The 18,091-nt window shown below is 37.0% G+C and overlaps 2 protein-coding genes and 1 long non-coding RNA gene across 5 annotated transcripts; 1 reads left to right on the top strand and 2 right to left on the bottom strand.

Moving 5' to 3' along the window:
- The first annotated feature begins 380 nt into the window (after window positions 1-380).
- On the top strand, window positions 381-2,883 carry LOC134316711 (trypsin I-P1-like). The gene is made up of 5 exons (XM_062997140.1): window positions 381-396; window positions 494-704; window positions 1,374-1,618; window positions 2,423-2,574; window positions 2,684-2,883. Exons 1-5 carry the CDS (start codon window positions 381-383, stop codon window positions 2,822-2,824), a joined length of 765 nt encoding a protein of 254 aa, XP_062853210.1. The 3' UTR covers window positions 2,825-2,883.
- A 2,401-nt stretch (window positions 2,884-5,284) lies between these two features.
- LOC134316234 (uncharacterized) lies at window positions 5,285-12,686 on the bottom strand. 2 transcript variants are annotated; one of them, XM_062996564.1, is made up of 7 exons: window positions 12,429-12,686; window positions 12,256-12,339; window positions 10,536-10,652; window positions 9,812-9,985; window positions 7,273-9,142; window positions 6,340-6,390; window positions 5,285-5,993 (listed from the first exon to the last, which is right to left on the bottom strand). In XM_062996564.1, exons 2-7 carry the CDS (start codon window positions 12,334-12,336, stop codon window positions 5,725-5,727), a joined length of 2,562 nt encoding a protein of 853 aa, XP_062852634.1. In that variant the 5' UTR covers window positions 12,337-12,339; window positions 12,429-12,686; the 3' UTR covers window positions 5,285-5,724. The 2 variants fall into 2 exon arrangements, with proteins under 2 accessions (XP_062852634.1, XP_062852633.1); XM_062996563.1 differs by having other exon boundaries at window positions 12,433-12,686.
- A 1,978-nt stretch (window positions 12,687-14,664) lies between these two features.
- LOC134316233 (uncharacterized) lies at window positions 14,665-16,879 on the bottom strand. 2 transcript variants are annotated; one of them, XR_010013064.1, is made up of 5 exons: window positions 16,601-16,878; window positions 15,781-15,844; window positions 15,547-15,600; window positions 15,170-15,285; window positions 14,665-14,965 (listed from the first exon to the last, which is right to left on the bottom strand). It is a non-coding gene; the product is annotated as an uncharacterized LOC134316233 (long non-coding RNA). The 2 variants fall into 2 exon arrangements; XR_010013063.1 differs by having other exon boundaries at window positions 15,547-15,844; window positions 16,601-16,879.
- Window positions 16,880-18,091: the final 1,212 nt, after the last annotated feature.

Below are 18,091 nucleotides of genomic sequence, written 5' to 3'. Positions count from 1 at the left end.
AAGATTTTTTTTTTCAATATATTAGAGTTATGAATGCTTTATTAGTTTGTAGTGAATTTGTTCCTAATAACTTTTTGTTTACTATAAAATGTATCAAAAACCCTTAATAATGAATAAACATTTAAAACCAAAATAGAAAATATATTTTTTAAAAACTGCATACATAAAATAAACTAGTGCATAAATAAATAAAAAAAAACTGGTAATTTTTTTTAACCTAAATTGAAAAAAATATTATAAACAAAACCTAAATAATAAAAAAATCTTAAAAAAACAAACAATTATTTATTTACTAAGCTACTTTAATGTACTGTTCACACTTACATTTACGTTCCGGACAGGACAGGTATAGTACAAATGTTAATAAAAATGTTTTTACCATGATTTTATTGGCAGGTAATCTTACACATTTGTTGAGAGTTCTATAGAAATAGAAAAACTGTTATGTTGTTGACCAAACCTCCAAAAACTAATCTTTCTTGTTCATTTGCAGGAAATACAGCAGAAGCCAAAGTGGAAAAAAGCCCCGCAAAAACTGGAAATGCAAAAGTTCTAGTTCAGGTTGAAAATAAAAGACAGGGGAGAAAAGAATCTGATGGGTTACACCATGTTCTTATTACATTTCCTGGTGATAAGGTTGGTGTGTGTGGTGGTAGTCTGATCAGTCCCGAGTGGATCCTCACTGCTGGTATCTGCAATATTAGGTAAGAATCCCCTTTAACTTATCTAGTTTAATTTATACAAAGAAACGATATTCCAGAATGAAAAGCTAAATTAATACATTTTTAAATTAATAACATTTGTCAAATTGGCTGTTAAAGCAAATCACAATTATCCATAAACAGTAAGATCAGTGCATTAATATTACTGGCCCTTAAATGGGGGCAGTGGTTAAGGTACACTAATCAACTACCTCCAAGACCTGGGGATCGACTCTTAATAGTATTTCTACATTGGCTGGTATGGAGTCTGCACAGACATGAGTGGCTAATGTCCGAGGGCTTGGCTGAAACAGCCTAGCCATTGGGATGTGGACTTGTCATTGTGCTCTTAGTGTTAGTCTCAAGCAAAAATAAAAACAGATAAGCTGCATCAGGAAAGGCATCTGACGTAAAAGTGTGTCAAGTCTGGTATGCAGACCAGATTCACTGTGGCAACTCCTAACGAAACATATCTCTACAACAAACTTGTTGTCCAGATGAACTGATTCAACTTTGTGGATAAACTGATTAGCTACTTTCTGACTGGTACTTTTTCTTGTGTAATGTTAGGTAGTTAATTAATACTGAGATACAGTAAAACATTTCTTCATCTTAAAGAAGAAGCTGAACGTGTGTGTTAATCAGAACCCTATATTTCTTTTTCTTCATTAGTGACACAGAAGTGATTTTAGGCCACCACACTGACCTAAAAGGACAAAGAAGAAAAATTACTAAAATAATCTATTACACTCATGGCAAGGTCACCCATAACATCATGCTCATGAAGGTGGAAACAAAAAGCTCAGACAAATTCCACAATATCACTCTACCTGATGTCAAGAACTGTAAAGCACCAGGCAAAGGGAAAACAGTGGAATTGTTGGCATGGATCAATGCTGTCTATTACTTCAACAGGAGTGAGTCTCTTATAAATAACCAGCTCAGTTTTACCCAGTATACTGATATTAAAGCAACACAGTTCCTTTTTAACCTGGTTACACACTCTTAAAGGCAGACAAGGCAGAATTTATCTCAGGTGACTACAAGGTGAACTACAGCAGCAGGTTTTGTTTTCTCTTATGCTAGCCATTTAGCAATGTAAGTTTGCCATGTTTTTATTTGCAGGAAAGACTGATAAAGTTAGGGTCTGTGCAGGGTGTGGTTGTAACTTGACTAGCATTATGAATGTAAAGAAGCTAGCCTGGCTTTATGTTTTATCAGATGCTGTTTCCTCAGGTTTATTCTGAGGTCCGGGAATATTTCTCAATAATTTGCTTTATTTTAATGAACATTTCATTGTGATGTTAAAATGTGATCATTGTGATTGTAAATGGTAACACGGGACCCTGTAAAATCTATGATGTGTATTAAGTAGGGTCTAGCAAATGATTGAAGGACAGACCAAGCTTGCTCCAGCATAGATGCGCCCTCACAGTGTAGCAAAGACACTTTATGTATTCCATTTAATTTTACTATGTAAAATACTGAATCTGCATTAACATGCTATCATTCAGTAAGTAATTCTGTAAAGGAAGATACACTGAGTCCATTACAGCAAAGAAACACTCCTCATCAAAGCTTAATCAGAATTATTACTGTTACAATTTAACAGTAAAACTTAAATATATTCATTTTATTTCCTTCAGCCTGGTAAGAAACATGGTTGGCACCTTTAAGAAGCTGAACCAAAAGTGTCAAACTCTGTATTTTGTTCTTTGCAGACACTGATGAGCCTCAGCATCTGCAGACTGTAAAGCTGACCGTCACTGACTGCACCAATGCACCAGAACTAGACAAGCAGCCAGTGCCAGATTATTTGGAGGAGGATCTAAACCTTCTGTGCACCAAACACTCAGCTGATGAGGACTGTGAGGTAATTATGTACTTTTATCTTAGAGACACAAGTAGTCACTAATGCATTAACTAAACTGTGACTGTGTGGTTCTGTGATGAATATATATGAATGTGTTTATCTTATACAGCTGTTCCCTGGGTCCAGTTTAATATTTAACAACGTCCTGCATGGAGTGCTGGTGAACTATGACTTAGATTGCCAAATGCAAGTTGAATTTAAAGACATCTGCAAATACAGACAATGGATCAAAGATAACACTAAAGTGTAAAAGCACACTGTAATGTGTAATGTTAATAAAGAGATCTCTGATCTCCCTGTGAGCATCAACACCTCTGTCCTGTCCTTTTTTGATTATACTAAACTCACTTAAGTTGAAAACAACAGAAAAAATGCAGTAAGCTAAGATCATGAGCAGAAATAGAAAGGAAAACTGTGCAGTGTGCAGTGAGAGCCACATATTTATAAGAGAAATAGTGTGTAAAACATGATGTTAAAAAATCCTAATAAATAAATATAATAAAAATACACACAACCACTGCTGGCACTACCAGGTTCTTAATATCCCACACTGTACCAATTATCTCATACCCACCAGTAGGTTTAAAATGAATCATTTATATATATATATATATATATATACGTATATATATATATATATATATATATATATATATACAGTGTATCACAAAAGTGAGTACACCCCTCACATTTCTGCAAATATTTTATTATATCTTTTCATGGGACAACACTATAGAAATAAAACTTGGATATAACTTAGAGTAGTCAGTGTACAACTTGTATAGCAGTGTAGATTTACTGTATTCTGAAAATAACTCAACACACAGCCATTAATGTCTAAATGGCTGGCAACATAAGTGAGTACACCCCACAGTGAACATGTCCAAATTGTGCCCAAAGTGTCAATATTTTGTGTGACCACCATTATTATCCAGCACTGCCTTAACCCTCCTGGGCATGGAATTCACCAGAGCTGCACAGGTTGCTACTGGAATCCTCTTCCACTCCTCCATGATGACATCACGGAGCTGGTGGATGTTAGACACCTTGAGCTCCTCCACCTTCCACTTGAGGATGCGCCACAGGTGCTCAATTGGGTTTAGTCCATCACCTTTACCTTCAGCTTCCTCAGCAAGGCAGTTGTAATCTTGGAGGTTGTGTTTGGGGTCGTTATCCTGTTGGAAAACTACAGTTTTCGAAGGGAGGGGATCATGCTCTGTTTCAGAATGTCACAGTACATGTTGGAATTCATGTTTCCCTCAATAAACTGCAGCTCCCCAGTGCCAGCAACACTCATGCAGCCCAAGACCATGATGCTACCACCACCATGCTTGACTGTAGGCAAGATACAGTTGTCTTGGTACTTCTCACCAGGGCGCCGCCACTCATGCTGGACACCATCTGAGCCAAACAAGTTTATCTTGGTCTCGTCAGACCACAGGGCATTCCAGTAATCCATGTTCTTGGACTGCTTGTTTTCAGCAAACTGTTTGCGGGCTTTCTTGTGCGTCAGCTTCCTTCTGGGATGACGACCATGCAGACTGAGTTGATGCAGTGTGCGGTGTATGGTCTGAGCACTGACAGGCTGACCTCCCACGTCTTCAACCTCTGCAGCAATGCTGGCAGCACTCATGTGTCTATTTTTTAAAGCCAACCTCTGGATATGACGCCGAACACATGGACTCAACTTCTTTGGTCGACCCTGGCGAAGCCTTTTCCGAGTGGAACCTGTCCTGGAAAACCGCTGTATGACCTTGGCCACCATGCTGTAGCTGAGTTTCAGGGTGTTAGCAATCTCCTTATAGCCCAGGCCATCTTTGTGGAGAGCAACAATTCTATTTCTTACATCCTCAGAGAGTTCTTTGCCATGAGGTGCCATGTTGAATATCCAGTGGCCGGTATGAGAGAATTGTACCCAAAACACCAAATTTAACAGCCCTGCTCCCCATTTACACCTGGGACCTTGACACATGACACCAGGGAGGGACAAAGACACATTTGGGCACAATTTGGACATGTTCACTGTGGGGTGTACTCACTTATGTTGCCAGCTATTTAGACATTAATGGCTGTGTGTTGAGTTATTTTCAGAAGACAGTAAATCTACACTGCTATACAAGCTGTACACTGACTACTCTAAGTTATATCCAAGTTTCATGTCTATAGTGTTGTCCCATGAAAAGATATAATGAAATATTTGCAGAAATGTGAGGGGTGTACTCACTTTTGTGATACACTGTATATATATATATATATATATAATCAGCCTACCTGCAGAACTATAGGTGACAAATAGATGCATGAGTATAAAGTATTTGAACTTAATCCCTACTTCCCTACATTTAAGTGTTTATTTATATTATTCACATTTACATTTTATCAGCAAAATATTATAAACATTTGAAAAAAATATTTAAAATAAGAAAAATATAAATCAATGTTTTATGAAGCCATATTTGCTTTAACATTTCATCCATGTAATACCAATATGTCAACTAAATATAAATCAATATTTTAATTACTGCAAAACAATGATATTTTTACAAGTATTGTTTCACACTAAACACTTCTACAAACTTTTTTTTACTCTTCTCAGAAAACACAACAGGAACATAGTAAAAATAGTAAGCTAAAGGTCTAACAAGATCTCCGTACCTATTAAAATGCGGAAAAGTTGGAGGAATGTAAACAAGTAAGCTGCTCCAGGGGTTAAATGCATTTTATTTCCAGAAGTATACAATGATGCTCTTTGTTAAAATAAATACAGAACTCAAAAATACAAAAATACGCTACTGCAAATTAAAACTTAAAATTCAGATAATTAACATTTAAAAAAGAACTATAATAATAATAATAATAATAACTGTAATACAGACATGGTTTTCCAATAAATGATTTTAAAAAATAGACATGAAATATTACATTGCATACACAGGTGAAAAAGAGACTGTATTCATGTTTTGTCTGTATATTTGTTTTTTATGCAACACTGGCTGCCTTAAACCCCTTTAAAGAACATAAGTAGGATATACATACATGTTCACAGACACAGAATCCATAAAAGTGGATCAAACACTAGTCTACAGACAATATGACACCATGATGTATAAAATCTTCAATACAGGGTTTGATGATAATACTGACAGTGAATTACATAGTTCCAGCCACACTCTGACTTGTGTCTCTCTTCTGAGCCATGATGCGGTTGTAGATGTAAAATTTAACGCTCTGCCAGTCTCTGTTTTTTAAAGCTAAAGTTTCAGCACCGATACAGTTCTCACAGGCTGCTTTGCCCGGGACTCTGAAGGAAGTGATGTAATCATTCATGTGTTTCTCCACAGCCTGGATCTCACTCTCAGTCCACGTTTTCCTTTTTTTCTGAGCTACTCTTTTACCTGAAGGGGCGACTGGAAACCCCCCTGAGTAAAAAATAAACTCTTTCAGGCTCCACACAAAGTGTATGTAACTTTTAAGCATTTGTAAATCCACTCAATCCATACAGCCTATATATGATTTAGCATTCAGCAAACACCTTTACCCAAAGTGACTTGTAGTGAATTAATATGCAAGCAATTTAGGAATTAGGGCCTTGCTAAAAGGCACAACAATGGAAACATGGTGGTGAGGCATGAACCAGCAATCTTCTTATCTTCCAGCAAACCTTAAACGCTAAGCTACCACTGCCCTATGCTAGGCTCCATGTGACATTAATAAAACCTATAATTAATAAGAATGTTATTGTTATTAAACAATCACAATTCGTACCTGAACAATCCCAGCTCTTCTTCAGTCTGTCACCACTCAGATCAACTTCCTCTAAAAAATCAAAGACAAAAAAACAAAGGTTTTCAGCCTCATTTTAAGTCCCTTGTCATGCTGTGAAATAACAAATGGCCACCGGAGTGCTTAAACTATTTTGGCTGCTGTAGTGCTTCACTATAAAGTGCAGAATAAGCAATTGGACACAGCACATTAGCTTTAGCAACTAGGCCAGTTGGTTAACAGGAAGTGTAATTTCACTATTTACATTTTCTGCATTTAGCAGATGCTCTTATCCAGAGCGACATACAGAAGTGCTTCCAAAGTGAACATTACCTTACTCTAGTTTAAGTATTCAACAGTCCAAGAACACAAATCTGCTAAAACCTGTTAGAACCAAGGTGTTTTTTGTTTTTTTGCAAGAAATGAATTAGTATTAGTGAGTGTTAGTAAGTAAGTACATAACGTGATGAAGGTTTTAATCGTAAAGATCATAAAGATGAAAGAGACTCAGATGTTCGGACAGACAGAGGAAGTTCGTTCCACCATTTGGGTGCCAGTACAGAGAAGATCCTTGATGCTCGTCTTCCTTGAGTCCTGGGTGGAGGATCAAGTTGAGCGAGACTAGAGGCTCAGAGGTTGCATGGTACAGAGCGGGGTTTTATTAGACCACAAAGGTAACTTGGGGCTGGTTTTTGGCTTTGTAGACGAGCATCAGTTTTTTAAACTGAAAACTGAATATGAGAAACTTTTAAGGAACACTGCAACTGTTATTTTTCTGTGACTGAATAAAATCTGCTAATTCCAGCTTTTGACCAAGTAAAGCACCACACACTATCACACAAGCGCCATCATGTTACCATCATTTTAGCACTAGTTTCTTTTGTACATTTAAATACAATAAAAGTTTGTTGTGAATAAGTGAGTAAGTGAACTTACCATTATGTTGAACAATGATGTCTGAGAAGTTCTTGCCCATAAACTCCATCATTCGTCCTTGCTCCATTGCTGTTAGCACTTTGTACACTTTAGCTAGCTGTAATGTTCGTTCCTGCAGGGGGTAAAACTTATCCTGAATGAAGAGCTCATGCCCAAGGAAGCTCGCTAGCTGGTTTATTTCCGGATCCCCGAGATTCAGCACTGTTGAGAGCGTTGCCATTCGTTTTCGCAACTTCCAACAGGTCAGCGATTGATGATCCTTTGCTCTGCAGATGGACGCAAACCCTCGAATGCAGTCTGAACAGCGGAAATGTGTCGAAGCAGAGGGACGGGCGAAGACGTATACATTGTCATTTGTGACACCGCAGGAATCTCGCTTTTCCACCAGGAGCTGCAGAGCATGCAGCATTCTCGGAGTAAGCAAAATTGGAACAGGCCGTGATCTGTCCCGTCGGATTACTATTTTATAAAAATGCCGGCACAGTTGCTTTTCAACTTCTGTCAGTGCCCAGTCGATGTCGGTTGGAGGATCGACGTTGTCTCGGGAAAGAAATGTGCTCAGCGTCATGCTTACAACTTCTGCTTCTCTACTTCGGTTGAATAGGACAATCTGAGTCAGAGTAATCTTCACTAAATCTGACCAAAATTTTGTAGAAACCTCAGTGGTTAACTGCTCCATCCGTTCATCCTGCGTTTTGTCAAGAAAAGCGTGAAGTTTTTGGACGTCTTCTGTAAAATACAGTAACGTTGGAGTCTTCCATTTCATTTCTGAGTCCTCATTTTTCATCATGACTGTTGCGCACAACAAATCGTTCCAGCGTTCCTCATGGATTTTTTGAAAGTCCTGCAGCTTCTGTGCTAAGTTAACATTTTTCGGAATCACAGTTTTGCTCCTTACAAGTCGACTAAGCTGCGTCAGGCATATGGAGAGTTTTTTTGCCAGAGATGGAATTTTGTATGCATTTTTCTCGCTGTTATATTCACACGCATGTCTCACGGCCTCCACCGCCTGCATGCAGTTGTACGGATCTATAAAATCCTCCAGTTTCCTTAAAGTCGTAACTTTCCTGCCACACATCAGCAGTTTTCCTAATTCTCGTAATTTCTGTCGAATAAAACAAGGTCCGTTCGGTGAGTCACCACTCTTTCTAAGCCAATACTCAGCCATCTGGATGATGCACCCGTCGTTCTTCACAGTGTCCGTAATTTTGTCTGGAACCATCACACTCAAAACCTTCCACAACTCTGGGCTGATATTTGAGGGTGCAGGTTGGTTAATGGCACACAGCGACAGTGCACGGTTTTTACCAGGTTTGGGTACATAATCTTTGGGACTGAGCTTACACGCCTTCATGTGCCTCCACAACACTTTTTTGTTGAACAATCCCTGACAGTGAGCGCAGTGCATGAAGTCGCTCGCTTTTACTTCCCCTCGTGGACGCTTATACGGGATCAGGTCACCTTTTCCAGATTTTAGCACAGCGATATTGTGGATGTAATTCCCCTTGTGACGGAGCTCGTCTAAATAAATCCGCCTCTGCTTCGACCCTTTAGGAAAGCTGCAAGCTTTTGAGACTTCCTCCTCTTTAGAATGAATATCTTCCAAATGCCGCGCCATTTTGCTGAACGGTTTCGTGCAAAACAGGCAGTAGTGTTTTTTGTCGTATACTCTCTTACCATCCTGCTTCCTCTTAGTCTTGTTTACTCTTACAGATTTGAGCTTTGACTTATGAGGAGCACTACAGCTAGGTTTAGGGCACTCGCTAATGTCCGACTGACTTTCATCACTTTCATCTTTAGGTTTTGATGAAAGTTCTGCTTCGTTGTCCGATGCAGAATCGCTTGACTCTTCAGAAAATAAATCATCCAACTAATAACAGGAAACACACAGGTCATTACTGATAGTTTTTCTGTAGTTATGGAACAAAGTTATCCAACACATGCATCATCACTGTAAAAACTCACTTCATTAATCAACCCAATTTAGCTAACTGAACACAGCCAGGCTGGATTTCAGACTTATTCAGAAAATAAGTCCAGTTCCGCTGCCTGTGTGCACATTGTAGGTGCGTTGGACAGTGAACAGGAGTTAGCATGACTGATCTGCCACCATGCAGCCTCGTACACAGAAAGGTTCGTGACTCAAAGACTCTTGGCCACCCAACCATTGGAGTTTCATCGCTTGTTCCTTCTCCACTGTCCATGGGTACTTACCCCGACTGCCTATGACACCTCTTGGTGTTTGAGAGATACTTCAACCCAGTCATCTGGTCACATCGGTTTAGTCCTTAAGACCTTAAGTCTCTCAGGTCCTTATGCTGATTAGGAATGCTTCATTCATCATGTGGAACCACTCTCAGTCCATCATTTAATAGGTCCCTCACCCTCATATGCACCAGTGCTACCAAATCTGTATGATTTCATACCTAGTGCTGCCACCACATGACCGTCAGGTGTACAGATGTTCCTAATAAAGTGGCCAGTGAGTGTTTACTACAATGTGTGTGTACTGTATTTATACAATCAATAAAATACTTACTATGCTTGTGCTTTTCTTCTGTCTGAAAAAACAAACATCCTCCTCCTCCTCCTCCTTTTCATCATCATCACCATAAATACTATCATCATCATTATCATTATCATCATCACCGTTATCATCCCCAGAGGAGTAAACATTGAATCCTGAACAGGAATCCTGTGCACTTCCTGAATCCTACAAACAAACAAATATATACACCAATATTACAACACTATTTAATTTATTTAGACATGGTTGGGTGAAAGTCCAAATTCTGTGGACACCTGACCATTAGCTTGTTATCCCATTCTGAAAAAAAGGGCACTGGCACCTTCCCATGCGGCCCTCAATCTTCTAGGACTTTCCACAAGATTCAGGAGTGTGTCTTTGGTAAATTGGTCAGCTCAGTCGAAAGAACAATTGTGGTTTCAGGCAGTGATGTTTGACAAGAAGGCCTGTCTCGAGATCAACATTCCAATTCATCCCAAAGGTGTTCAATGAAATAGGTTAAGGATGAGTTCCTCAACACCAAACTCAAACCATGTCTTGTAAAATAATGCCAAAATATAAATAAATATATTTTCTAAACCATTACAACAAAGTTGAAGCACATGATTTATTGGTCTTATAAACCTGATAGCAATGATAGTTTGGTTGAAACACCTAAAGTTGATAATTAGAAGGCATCCTCTACATACTTTTGGACATTTATAGTATGTATAAATATGTATTATAATGACATTACATGCTCCTTAGGTGTTGCAGAACTACAAAAATCACTGGGATCCACTAGTTGTTTTGCCTGGCAGGAAAGAAATCTGTTGGCGTCACTCATCTCAGTATGACTTCTGCTCGCCATTATCTGTAAAACAGAATTCCACTGTAAGCGTTTAACCAAAAAACTCTACAGATCCTGGTGACAAACACAAACAGGATTTTTTTTTTTCATTTATAAAGCATACACTATTTGGATGAAAGTATTAAGACACCCCTCCTAATTACTAAGTTTAGATTTTTTTAACACACCCATTCCTATCAGATGTATAAAATAAATTATGTAAAATTAATTACATGTCTCCAAATGTGTCAACAGGTTGGAAAGGCCATAGTCTGTGGACATATTTAGTATTTGGCACCATGAGCTTGTTGGACAATCGTTCCAAAACCATAGGCATAAATATGGAGTTGCCATACTGGAGACCCCTTACCCCCAATGTACTGAAACTGTGGCAAACATGTCTGTTGGAATTTGTACCCTTATAATTAAAAGAGCACTTCTAGGGTTAGTCACTAACATTAAACGAGAAGGCCTGGCCCACAATTACCTTTAATTCTTCCCTGAAATCACTAGGCGCGATGTAGTAAAATACCCAGACAGAACACTTATCTATCACACAGCCTTGGCCATGCTTTGATCCGGTATGTCAGAATGTTCTCCACAGGGCAGTGATGAAAGGTTACCAAAAGCTCTGTAGCCTGGTTGCTTTTCCTGAATGTTCTCAGAAAATATAGCCGCTAATGAGCTTTTTGACCAGAGCAGAGGTGTTTGTGGTCGAAGGTCTATTAAGCCTATCACTGTAGTGTCATCTGCAAATTAATTATTGTGTTTAAATGGTATCTTGCAACACAGTTGTGTGTAGAGAGATTATAGGAGGGGGTCTGGTGCTGAGTGTCTGGCTTGAGGAGAAATGTGGACTGAGTTTGACCGTAGGCGGTTGGAAAGGAAGTCTTTGTTCCACATGCACAGGCAATTTTAAAGACCAAGGTCAAGAAGTTTGGTGACCAGCCTGTTTGAGAATGATGGAGTTAAATGCAGAGCCGTACTCAATAATTAGCATCCTGACATACGTTCTCTACTGTTCCAGATGGTTCAGTGTTATGTGGAGAGCCTTAGCAATTGCATCCTCTGTGGACCTTTTTGCCCTGTAGCCATACTGATGCTGGCCCAGGGTTGGACGTAGGATGTTTTTGATATCTTTTATGACCAGTCTTTCAAAGCATTTTGCGATTACAGGTGTAAGTGCTACTGGACTACAGTCATTTAAACAGCTGATGTTTGCCTGTTGTAATTAAGCAAAACAGCATCCAGTAAAAAAGCTGAGATAAAAATAATGTACACACTTATAAAATACGAAACACAATTCACATCACTGTACCTCGCCAAACCACAAGAGAACCATCAAATATATCATTTACATTTACAGCATTTAACAGACACTTTTATCCAAAGTGACTTACAGTTATAACCAAATACCATGAAAGCTGATAATTAAGAGCCTTGCTCAGGGGCCCAACGGTGGTAACTTGACACTAGTGTAATGAACCAGCAACTTTTTGATCAGTAGACCCTAACCACTGAGCTACCACTGCTACTATCAGACAAGGTATTTCCTATAAACTAAAATATACATACAAAATATTTTATATGATGCAGTTTTGGACCGTTTGAAGTAACATTAAGGTACCTGCTGATTGGTGGATTCAGAGCTGGTGGAGCTGTGAACTTCTGAGTGCTTCCTCTGAGCATCAGATGTGTGATACTCCATTATCTATAAAAAATAGTCAATGGTTCATTATTCTCACTCATCTGGTGACAGATCTTTTTGACATTTATTAGTTTATAATAATAATAATTTACACACGTCCAGTCCCCACTGCATTGTCAAACTCACTGCATGCACAGCGTCCGTGTTGGCCTATAAGGACCACAGTTTAGCACAAGTCCAGGTAAAACAGGTGCCACACCTTACTGTTTAAGTGGAGTTTAGCACGTTCTCTGTGTGGGTCTCATCCAGTTTCCTTCCAACTTTGAAACACGTATGAGGTGGATTGGTTGCTTTGAATTGCCTTTATGTGCGTATATAGTCACTAGTGCGCTGTCCAAGGTGTATGGCCGACTGACCAGAGCACGCTGCTTCTTGTAATGACCACAGAAGAATAACACAAGATTATTGTGAATCTTTTTTTCAGAAATGAAAAGAACAACATGGACGAAGCTGTACTGTTCGGTGTATTTCAGTAAATTTATGAATTGTCATACAGCTTTATTCTTGTGTACCAGTGCATTTCAGACTAAAGTATCAAACAAACATGAAATGTATTTCTTTACCTTTTGCTTCCTTTTGTTTCATCGGAGCTACAACAAAAATGTACCTAGAAAAATATTACACCCTTCTTTCCTGTAGCGTTGTTATATTTCAAAATAAAAGTTCGAGTAAAACATTGTTTTGTAAAAATAAATAAATAATAAAACAATAAATAATAAATAAAAAGTTAATAAAATGCACTCAATAAAGACTCATCAGGGTTACGGTGGGTTTAATTCCACCCACAAACCCTGAGTGCAAAGGCAGGAACACAACCAAGAAAGCTCACCTAAAATCACTCCAACACCTCCACTCTAGTGGTGTGCGATACTGCAAAATGTGGTATACCAAGTAAATACAGGGCCAGTATCGCAGATACCGATACTTTTTACTTATAAAGCAGCTTATTTACTTGTAGGGAAGAGCAGTGTGTCATGATTTATGAGGTGAATGTATCATCAATATGCTTTGAGGACTAAATGATTTTGTGTTCATTAGTTAATCATGTGCATGTGAAAACCCACTACATTTTTAGGCAAATAAAAAGTAATTTTATTAATGTAATAAACTTGAATGAAGTCTGGGGGTTTTTGTCAAACATAACCCATACTCTCATTGCACTCTCTGGCTTTTTGTAAAATAAAGTACACAAAAATATTAAAGAACGTCAATTCTTTTTTTTCAGTGAAAGGTCTTTGTTCATAAACAATAACATAACAAAACTAAATCAATTCGTTTAAAACAAAGTACAGTACAATATTATAACTAAAGAACAAATGTTTTAAAACTTTAAACCTCTTTTTTTTATTAATTGGAAAATATCCACTTTTCTCTCTGCCTTTCACTTACTGCTACATGTATTTTCTCTGTCGCTTAGAATGTGCTGAATGTAGCGGAGAAAAAACTGAAACTAAAGTATCGATCCCATCACGCTAGTATCGATCCGATTCCAATACCAACGTTGGTATTGATAATATTGATATTTGGATCGATCCGCCCACCACTACTTCACTCTTCTAGTGACATATTTGTGTCATTTCCCAGGAAAAAATGTACTGTGAAATTTCATAGTAAAACTATGAAATATTTTACAGTTCTACTTTGAAATGTTGATGGTAATTTGGCCACTTCATGGTTCTACTGTGAACTTTCATAGTAATCTAGTTGACAGTTCCACTATGAACTTTCACAGTAAAAACATGAATTATTTCACAGTTCTACTATAAAAAAAGTTCACAGTAAAACTGTGAAATATTTTACAGTTCTACTATGAATTGATGGTAATTTGGCCACTTCATGGTTCTACTGTGAACTTTCATAGTCATCTAGTTGACAGTTCCACTATGAACTTTCACAGTAAAACACTGAATTATTTCACAGTTCTACTATAAACAATTTCAAAGTAAAACTGTAAACCTGATTAATTATTTTACTATGATGTTTAACAGTTCCACTGTAAACTTGGTAAACAGTTTTACCCTGGACTTCACAGTTTACTTTGTAATTACTGTACTTTGACATTAATTATACAATACAATACAATACAATGTATAGATCTCACAACTCCATTTATTCAGCAACGGTATAATTTCAAACACAGGCACAAAAACAACTGGTAAGGATTCCTTCTAAATGGTAAACTGATAACACATGTACCAACTTGGCATTCTATAATGTAATGTTAAATGCATTAAAATAATAGTAATATAAAAAATAATAGTAATAGATTGTATTTGTTATATAATAACATAATTATATTACACTTAATAATTTATTTTACGATGGTAATTATACAATAATATAATTTTATTATACAGTAATATATACAATTATATAACTGAATAATGTATTGTGGTATAAATCTATATATAAATTCTATACATACATAATGAAAAATCTCATTCATAATCATTCCTTATGCAATTAATTATGGCAGTATTGGGTGCTTGGATGTGTCCTGTGTCTGAGTGTGTGTGGGGGTGTGAATTGTGACATGAATTACACCTCTTGTTTTCCTAGCTTGTCCACATTGTTGAATTTGCTGGTGAACTTTCTGGACCTCCTTCATGGGGAAAATCTGTTCGGCCACCTTTAAAAATGCAAAAATAAATAAATAAATAAAAATAATCAAACATTTGCCGCCATCACCTCTAAGCTACAGGGGCCCTAATATATTTCATCAGCAATGTCTTACATCTGATGTATCATAAGGCATATATTTGGTAAGCGTATCATTAATTACCATTAATTGTTATGGTGCAAAAAATATTTATTGCTGAAAAACATGACTTACCTTCATCTGCACTAAAGCACTGACGCAGACAGATCTTCTCTCTTTTTAATTTCATTATTTTAGTAGCTCAGACTGCCTTAAGATGGATTGGCATGGCCCGTCTGATTCACTAGTTACTAGAAAAAGAATCAAACAATTAATATCAGCAGCTATGCAATCAGTACACAGTTTAGCATTTAGTAACACACCCAACAGAAGTTGAAAACAGTCAGGGCTTTAAGCATATATAGATATGCAGGCGGGCACAAAGGTAGATGAATGGATGGATGAAAAGACATTGTCAGCACCAAAACTGTAAAGAAGTGAGTTGTTTTACATATTTTAACACAAATTTATTTTAAACACAATCTGTTTTTAAAAAATCAATTAGCACCTACTTTAAGTTTCCGAGATCCAGGCCTCCTTGTAATTTTCTCTTTTACAGCACAGTCCTAGAATGAAATGATTTATTATATGTAGTTATCTGAGTTATCTACAAAAACAGTAACATTCTGTGGATGTGGTTGTAAAGCAATGTACTAAAACGTGCTGCTACTATCATGAACAAGAATATGAAAAACCCATCCTTATGTGCTGATGTAAATGTAGGCAGATACTGTTATCTACAATACCCGGGTCTTCTCTGTCGGACACTGAGACTCCCTCAGCAGCTCTCCTTGACATGTGGTCATTTTCCTGGAATAGAAATACTGTTTTTAATTTCATATTTAAAATCTGTAGTTAACAGAATGCTACAATAGCTTAAACACAGTGGCACACATGCAGGGTTTTCCCTGGGTTGTTGGCAGGCTTACGTGGTGTGGTCACTGGGCTTGGGCTTAGGTGGTGCCCAAGTTTTATAAGAGTAGGGAAAGAGTAGGGAAAACCTGAAATGTGTGTTAATAGACATTTCCTGAATAAATCATATAAACTTTGATCAACTGCCCCAGTTTCACAGCAATAATTTAAAGCACACATATCACCCATCATTCCAAAGAAAATGCTGGACCTCCACTATTTTAGGAGCAACTTGCAGGTTAACGTTCACATTTAATTAAGACGTGTATAAATAAGATATAAAAGGTGAATTGTCTTGTAGGAAATATTAAAAGCATTTATATTATCTGTACACTTAGAACTATAAAAAGTGATAGGTTTATTATAGTGCAGTTTAGCACTGTAACAACACTATAAACTAAGTAATTGTACCAGTCTTAACGCGTTGCAAGTATTACTACGCATTTAAAAAGAGCATAATCAATTACCGTCAGATAACAGACTGTTTATGCTAATGGTTTAGCTAACGTCCCAAGTAACTAATATGAAGACATAGAATCCTGAGACCTGTGTTATTTTCGGCTTTCTAAAATGGCCATTTATTTTTAATAACATTTTAGGCATAGTAAATATATTATTGTGTATTATTATAAACTGTTTAAGTTAATGACTTACCATCGAACTTCAGGGTTTAGCGCGCGCCGCTTCACCAACGTCTTTTTATGCATTTCTCACTTTCCAGATAAACAGTTTAACCGTTGATGAGATTTTCCGTCATCAGATTCTTGTGTCCTGTAATAAGTTCTGACTCAATAACACATGTGGCAGGAACTTTATCTTTAAGCAGATACACAGCGCGTACTTTAACAGACTCGTTTTTGAGAATTAAATCACTGAAACTGAGGCTAAATTTGTATTTCGCGCGGTTCACCTGACGCCAAGCTCGACCTGCTTGGTTGAAATAACGGTCTCAAATTAAGTGCGCATGTGCGCATGCCCAGATGTCCAGACTGACATGATGTCTGACATGATGTGTGTAGAAGAGAGGTTTGCGCAGAACAGGCAGAATAAAAGGTTATAAAGTCATCTGTCTGATGTAATATTGATGTAATGTAATATTTGTCCTGTCTGCATGAGGTTATTTGTATTTTTGTAATATTATAAATATGTAAATCTGTGCTGTATTCTTTTTTTATTGGAATATTGTTAATCATCTAATTTTTTAGATGTAAATAATGTCTTTTTGACATGTTTTTCATGTCATGTAATTAACTTACCCCCACACACATACATTTACACCCTTCATTCACATACCTACTTTAAATAATACATAAATATTATATACATTATTATTGTCTTGATATTTGTATCTTGTCATTTACCTATATGATCATAGTTAAACTGTAAATTACTGTAAACATCAAACATTAGAAGAGGTGACTATGAACTATTCCTAGTTGAACTTTAAACTGTAAGTTGACTGAATTTCACAATTCAAAAATATCATGTTTACAGTTGAACTGTAAACTTCACAGTCAATATTATTAAACACCAGAGGAGGTGGCCATGAACTTCATGGTAACATGAGAGTTCACAGTTGTACTCATGGTCAAACTGTAAAAGTGACAGTAGAACTATGAACTATTATGGTTCAACTGTAAACTTAACAGTTTTACTGTAAACTTCACAGTCAATATTATTAAACACTGAAAAGGTTACCATGAACTTCATGGTAACATGAGAGTTCACAGTTGTACTCATGGTCAAACTGTAAAAGTGACAGTAGAACTATGAACTATTATGGTTCAACTGTAAACTTAACAGTTTTACTGTAAACTTCACAGTCAATATTATTAAACACTGAAAAGGTTACCATGAACTTCATGGTAACATGAGAGTTCACAGTTGTACTCATGGTCAAACTGTAAAAGTGACAGTAGAACTATGAACTATTATGATTCAACTGTAAACTTAACAGTTTTACTGTAAACTTCACAGTCAATATTATTAAACACTGAAAAGGTTACCATGAACTTCATGGTAACATGAGAGTTCACAGTTGTACTCATGGTCAAACTGTAAAAGTGACAGTAGAACTATGAACTATTATGATTCAACTGTAAACTTAACAGTTTTACTGTAAACTTCACAGTCAATATTATTAAA

Source organism: Trichomycterus rosablanca, chromosome 6 (genome assembly GCF_030014385.1).
Source record: "Trichomycterus rosablanca isolate fTriRos1 chromosome 6, fTriRos1.hap1, whole genome shotgun sequence".
NCBI lineage: Eukaryota > Metazoa > Chordata > Actinopteri > Siluriformes > Trichomycteridae > Trichomycterus > Trichomycterus rosablanca.
This window is presented reverse-complemented; position numbering and strand designations above follow the sequence as displayed.

Bases quoted from the DNA above. Each gene is read 5' to 3' on its own strand.
- LOC134316711 (XM_062997140.1), top strand. The intron at 705-1,373 runs GTAAGAATCCCC...TTTCTTCATTAG, and splicing joins GCTGGTATCTGCAATATTAG to TGACACAGAAGTGATTTTAG. The intron at 1,619-2,422 runs GTGAGTCTCTTA...TGTTCTTTGCAG, and splicing joins TGTCTATTACTTCAACAGGA to ACACTGATGAGCCTCAGCAT.
- LOC134316234 (XM_062996563.1), bottom strand. The intron at 10,653-12,255 runs GTACCTTAATGT...TCTGTTTTACAG, and splicing joins CTGAATCCACCAATCAGCAG to ATAATGGCGAGCAGAAGTCA. The intron at 9,986-10,535 runs GTAATGTCATTA...GTTTGTTTGTAG, and splicing joins CTGCAACACCTAAGGAGCAT to GATTCAGGAAGTGCACAGGA.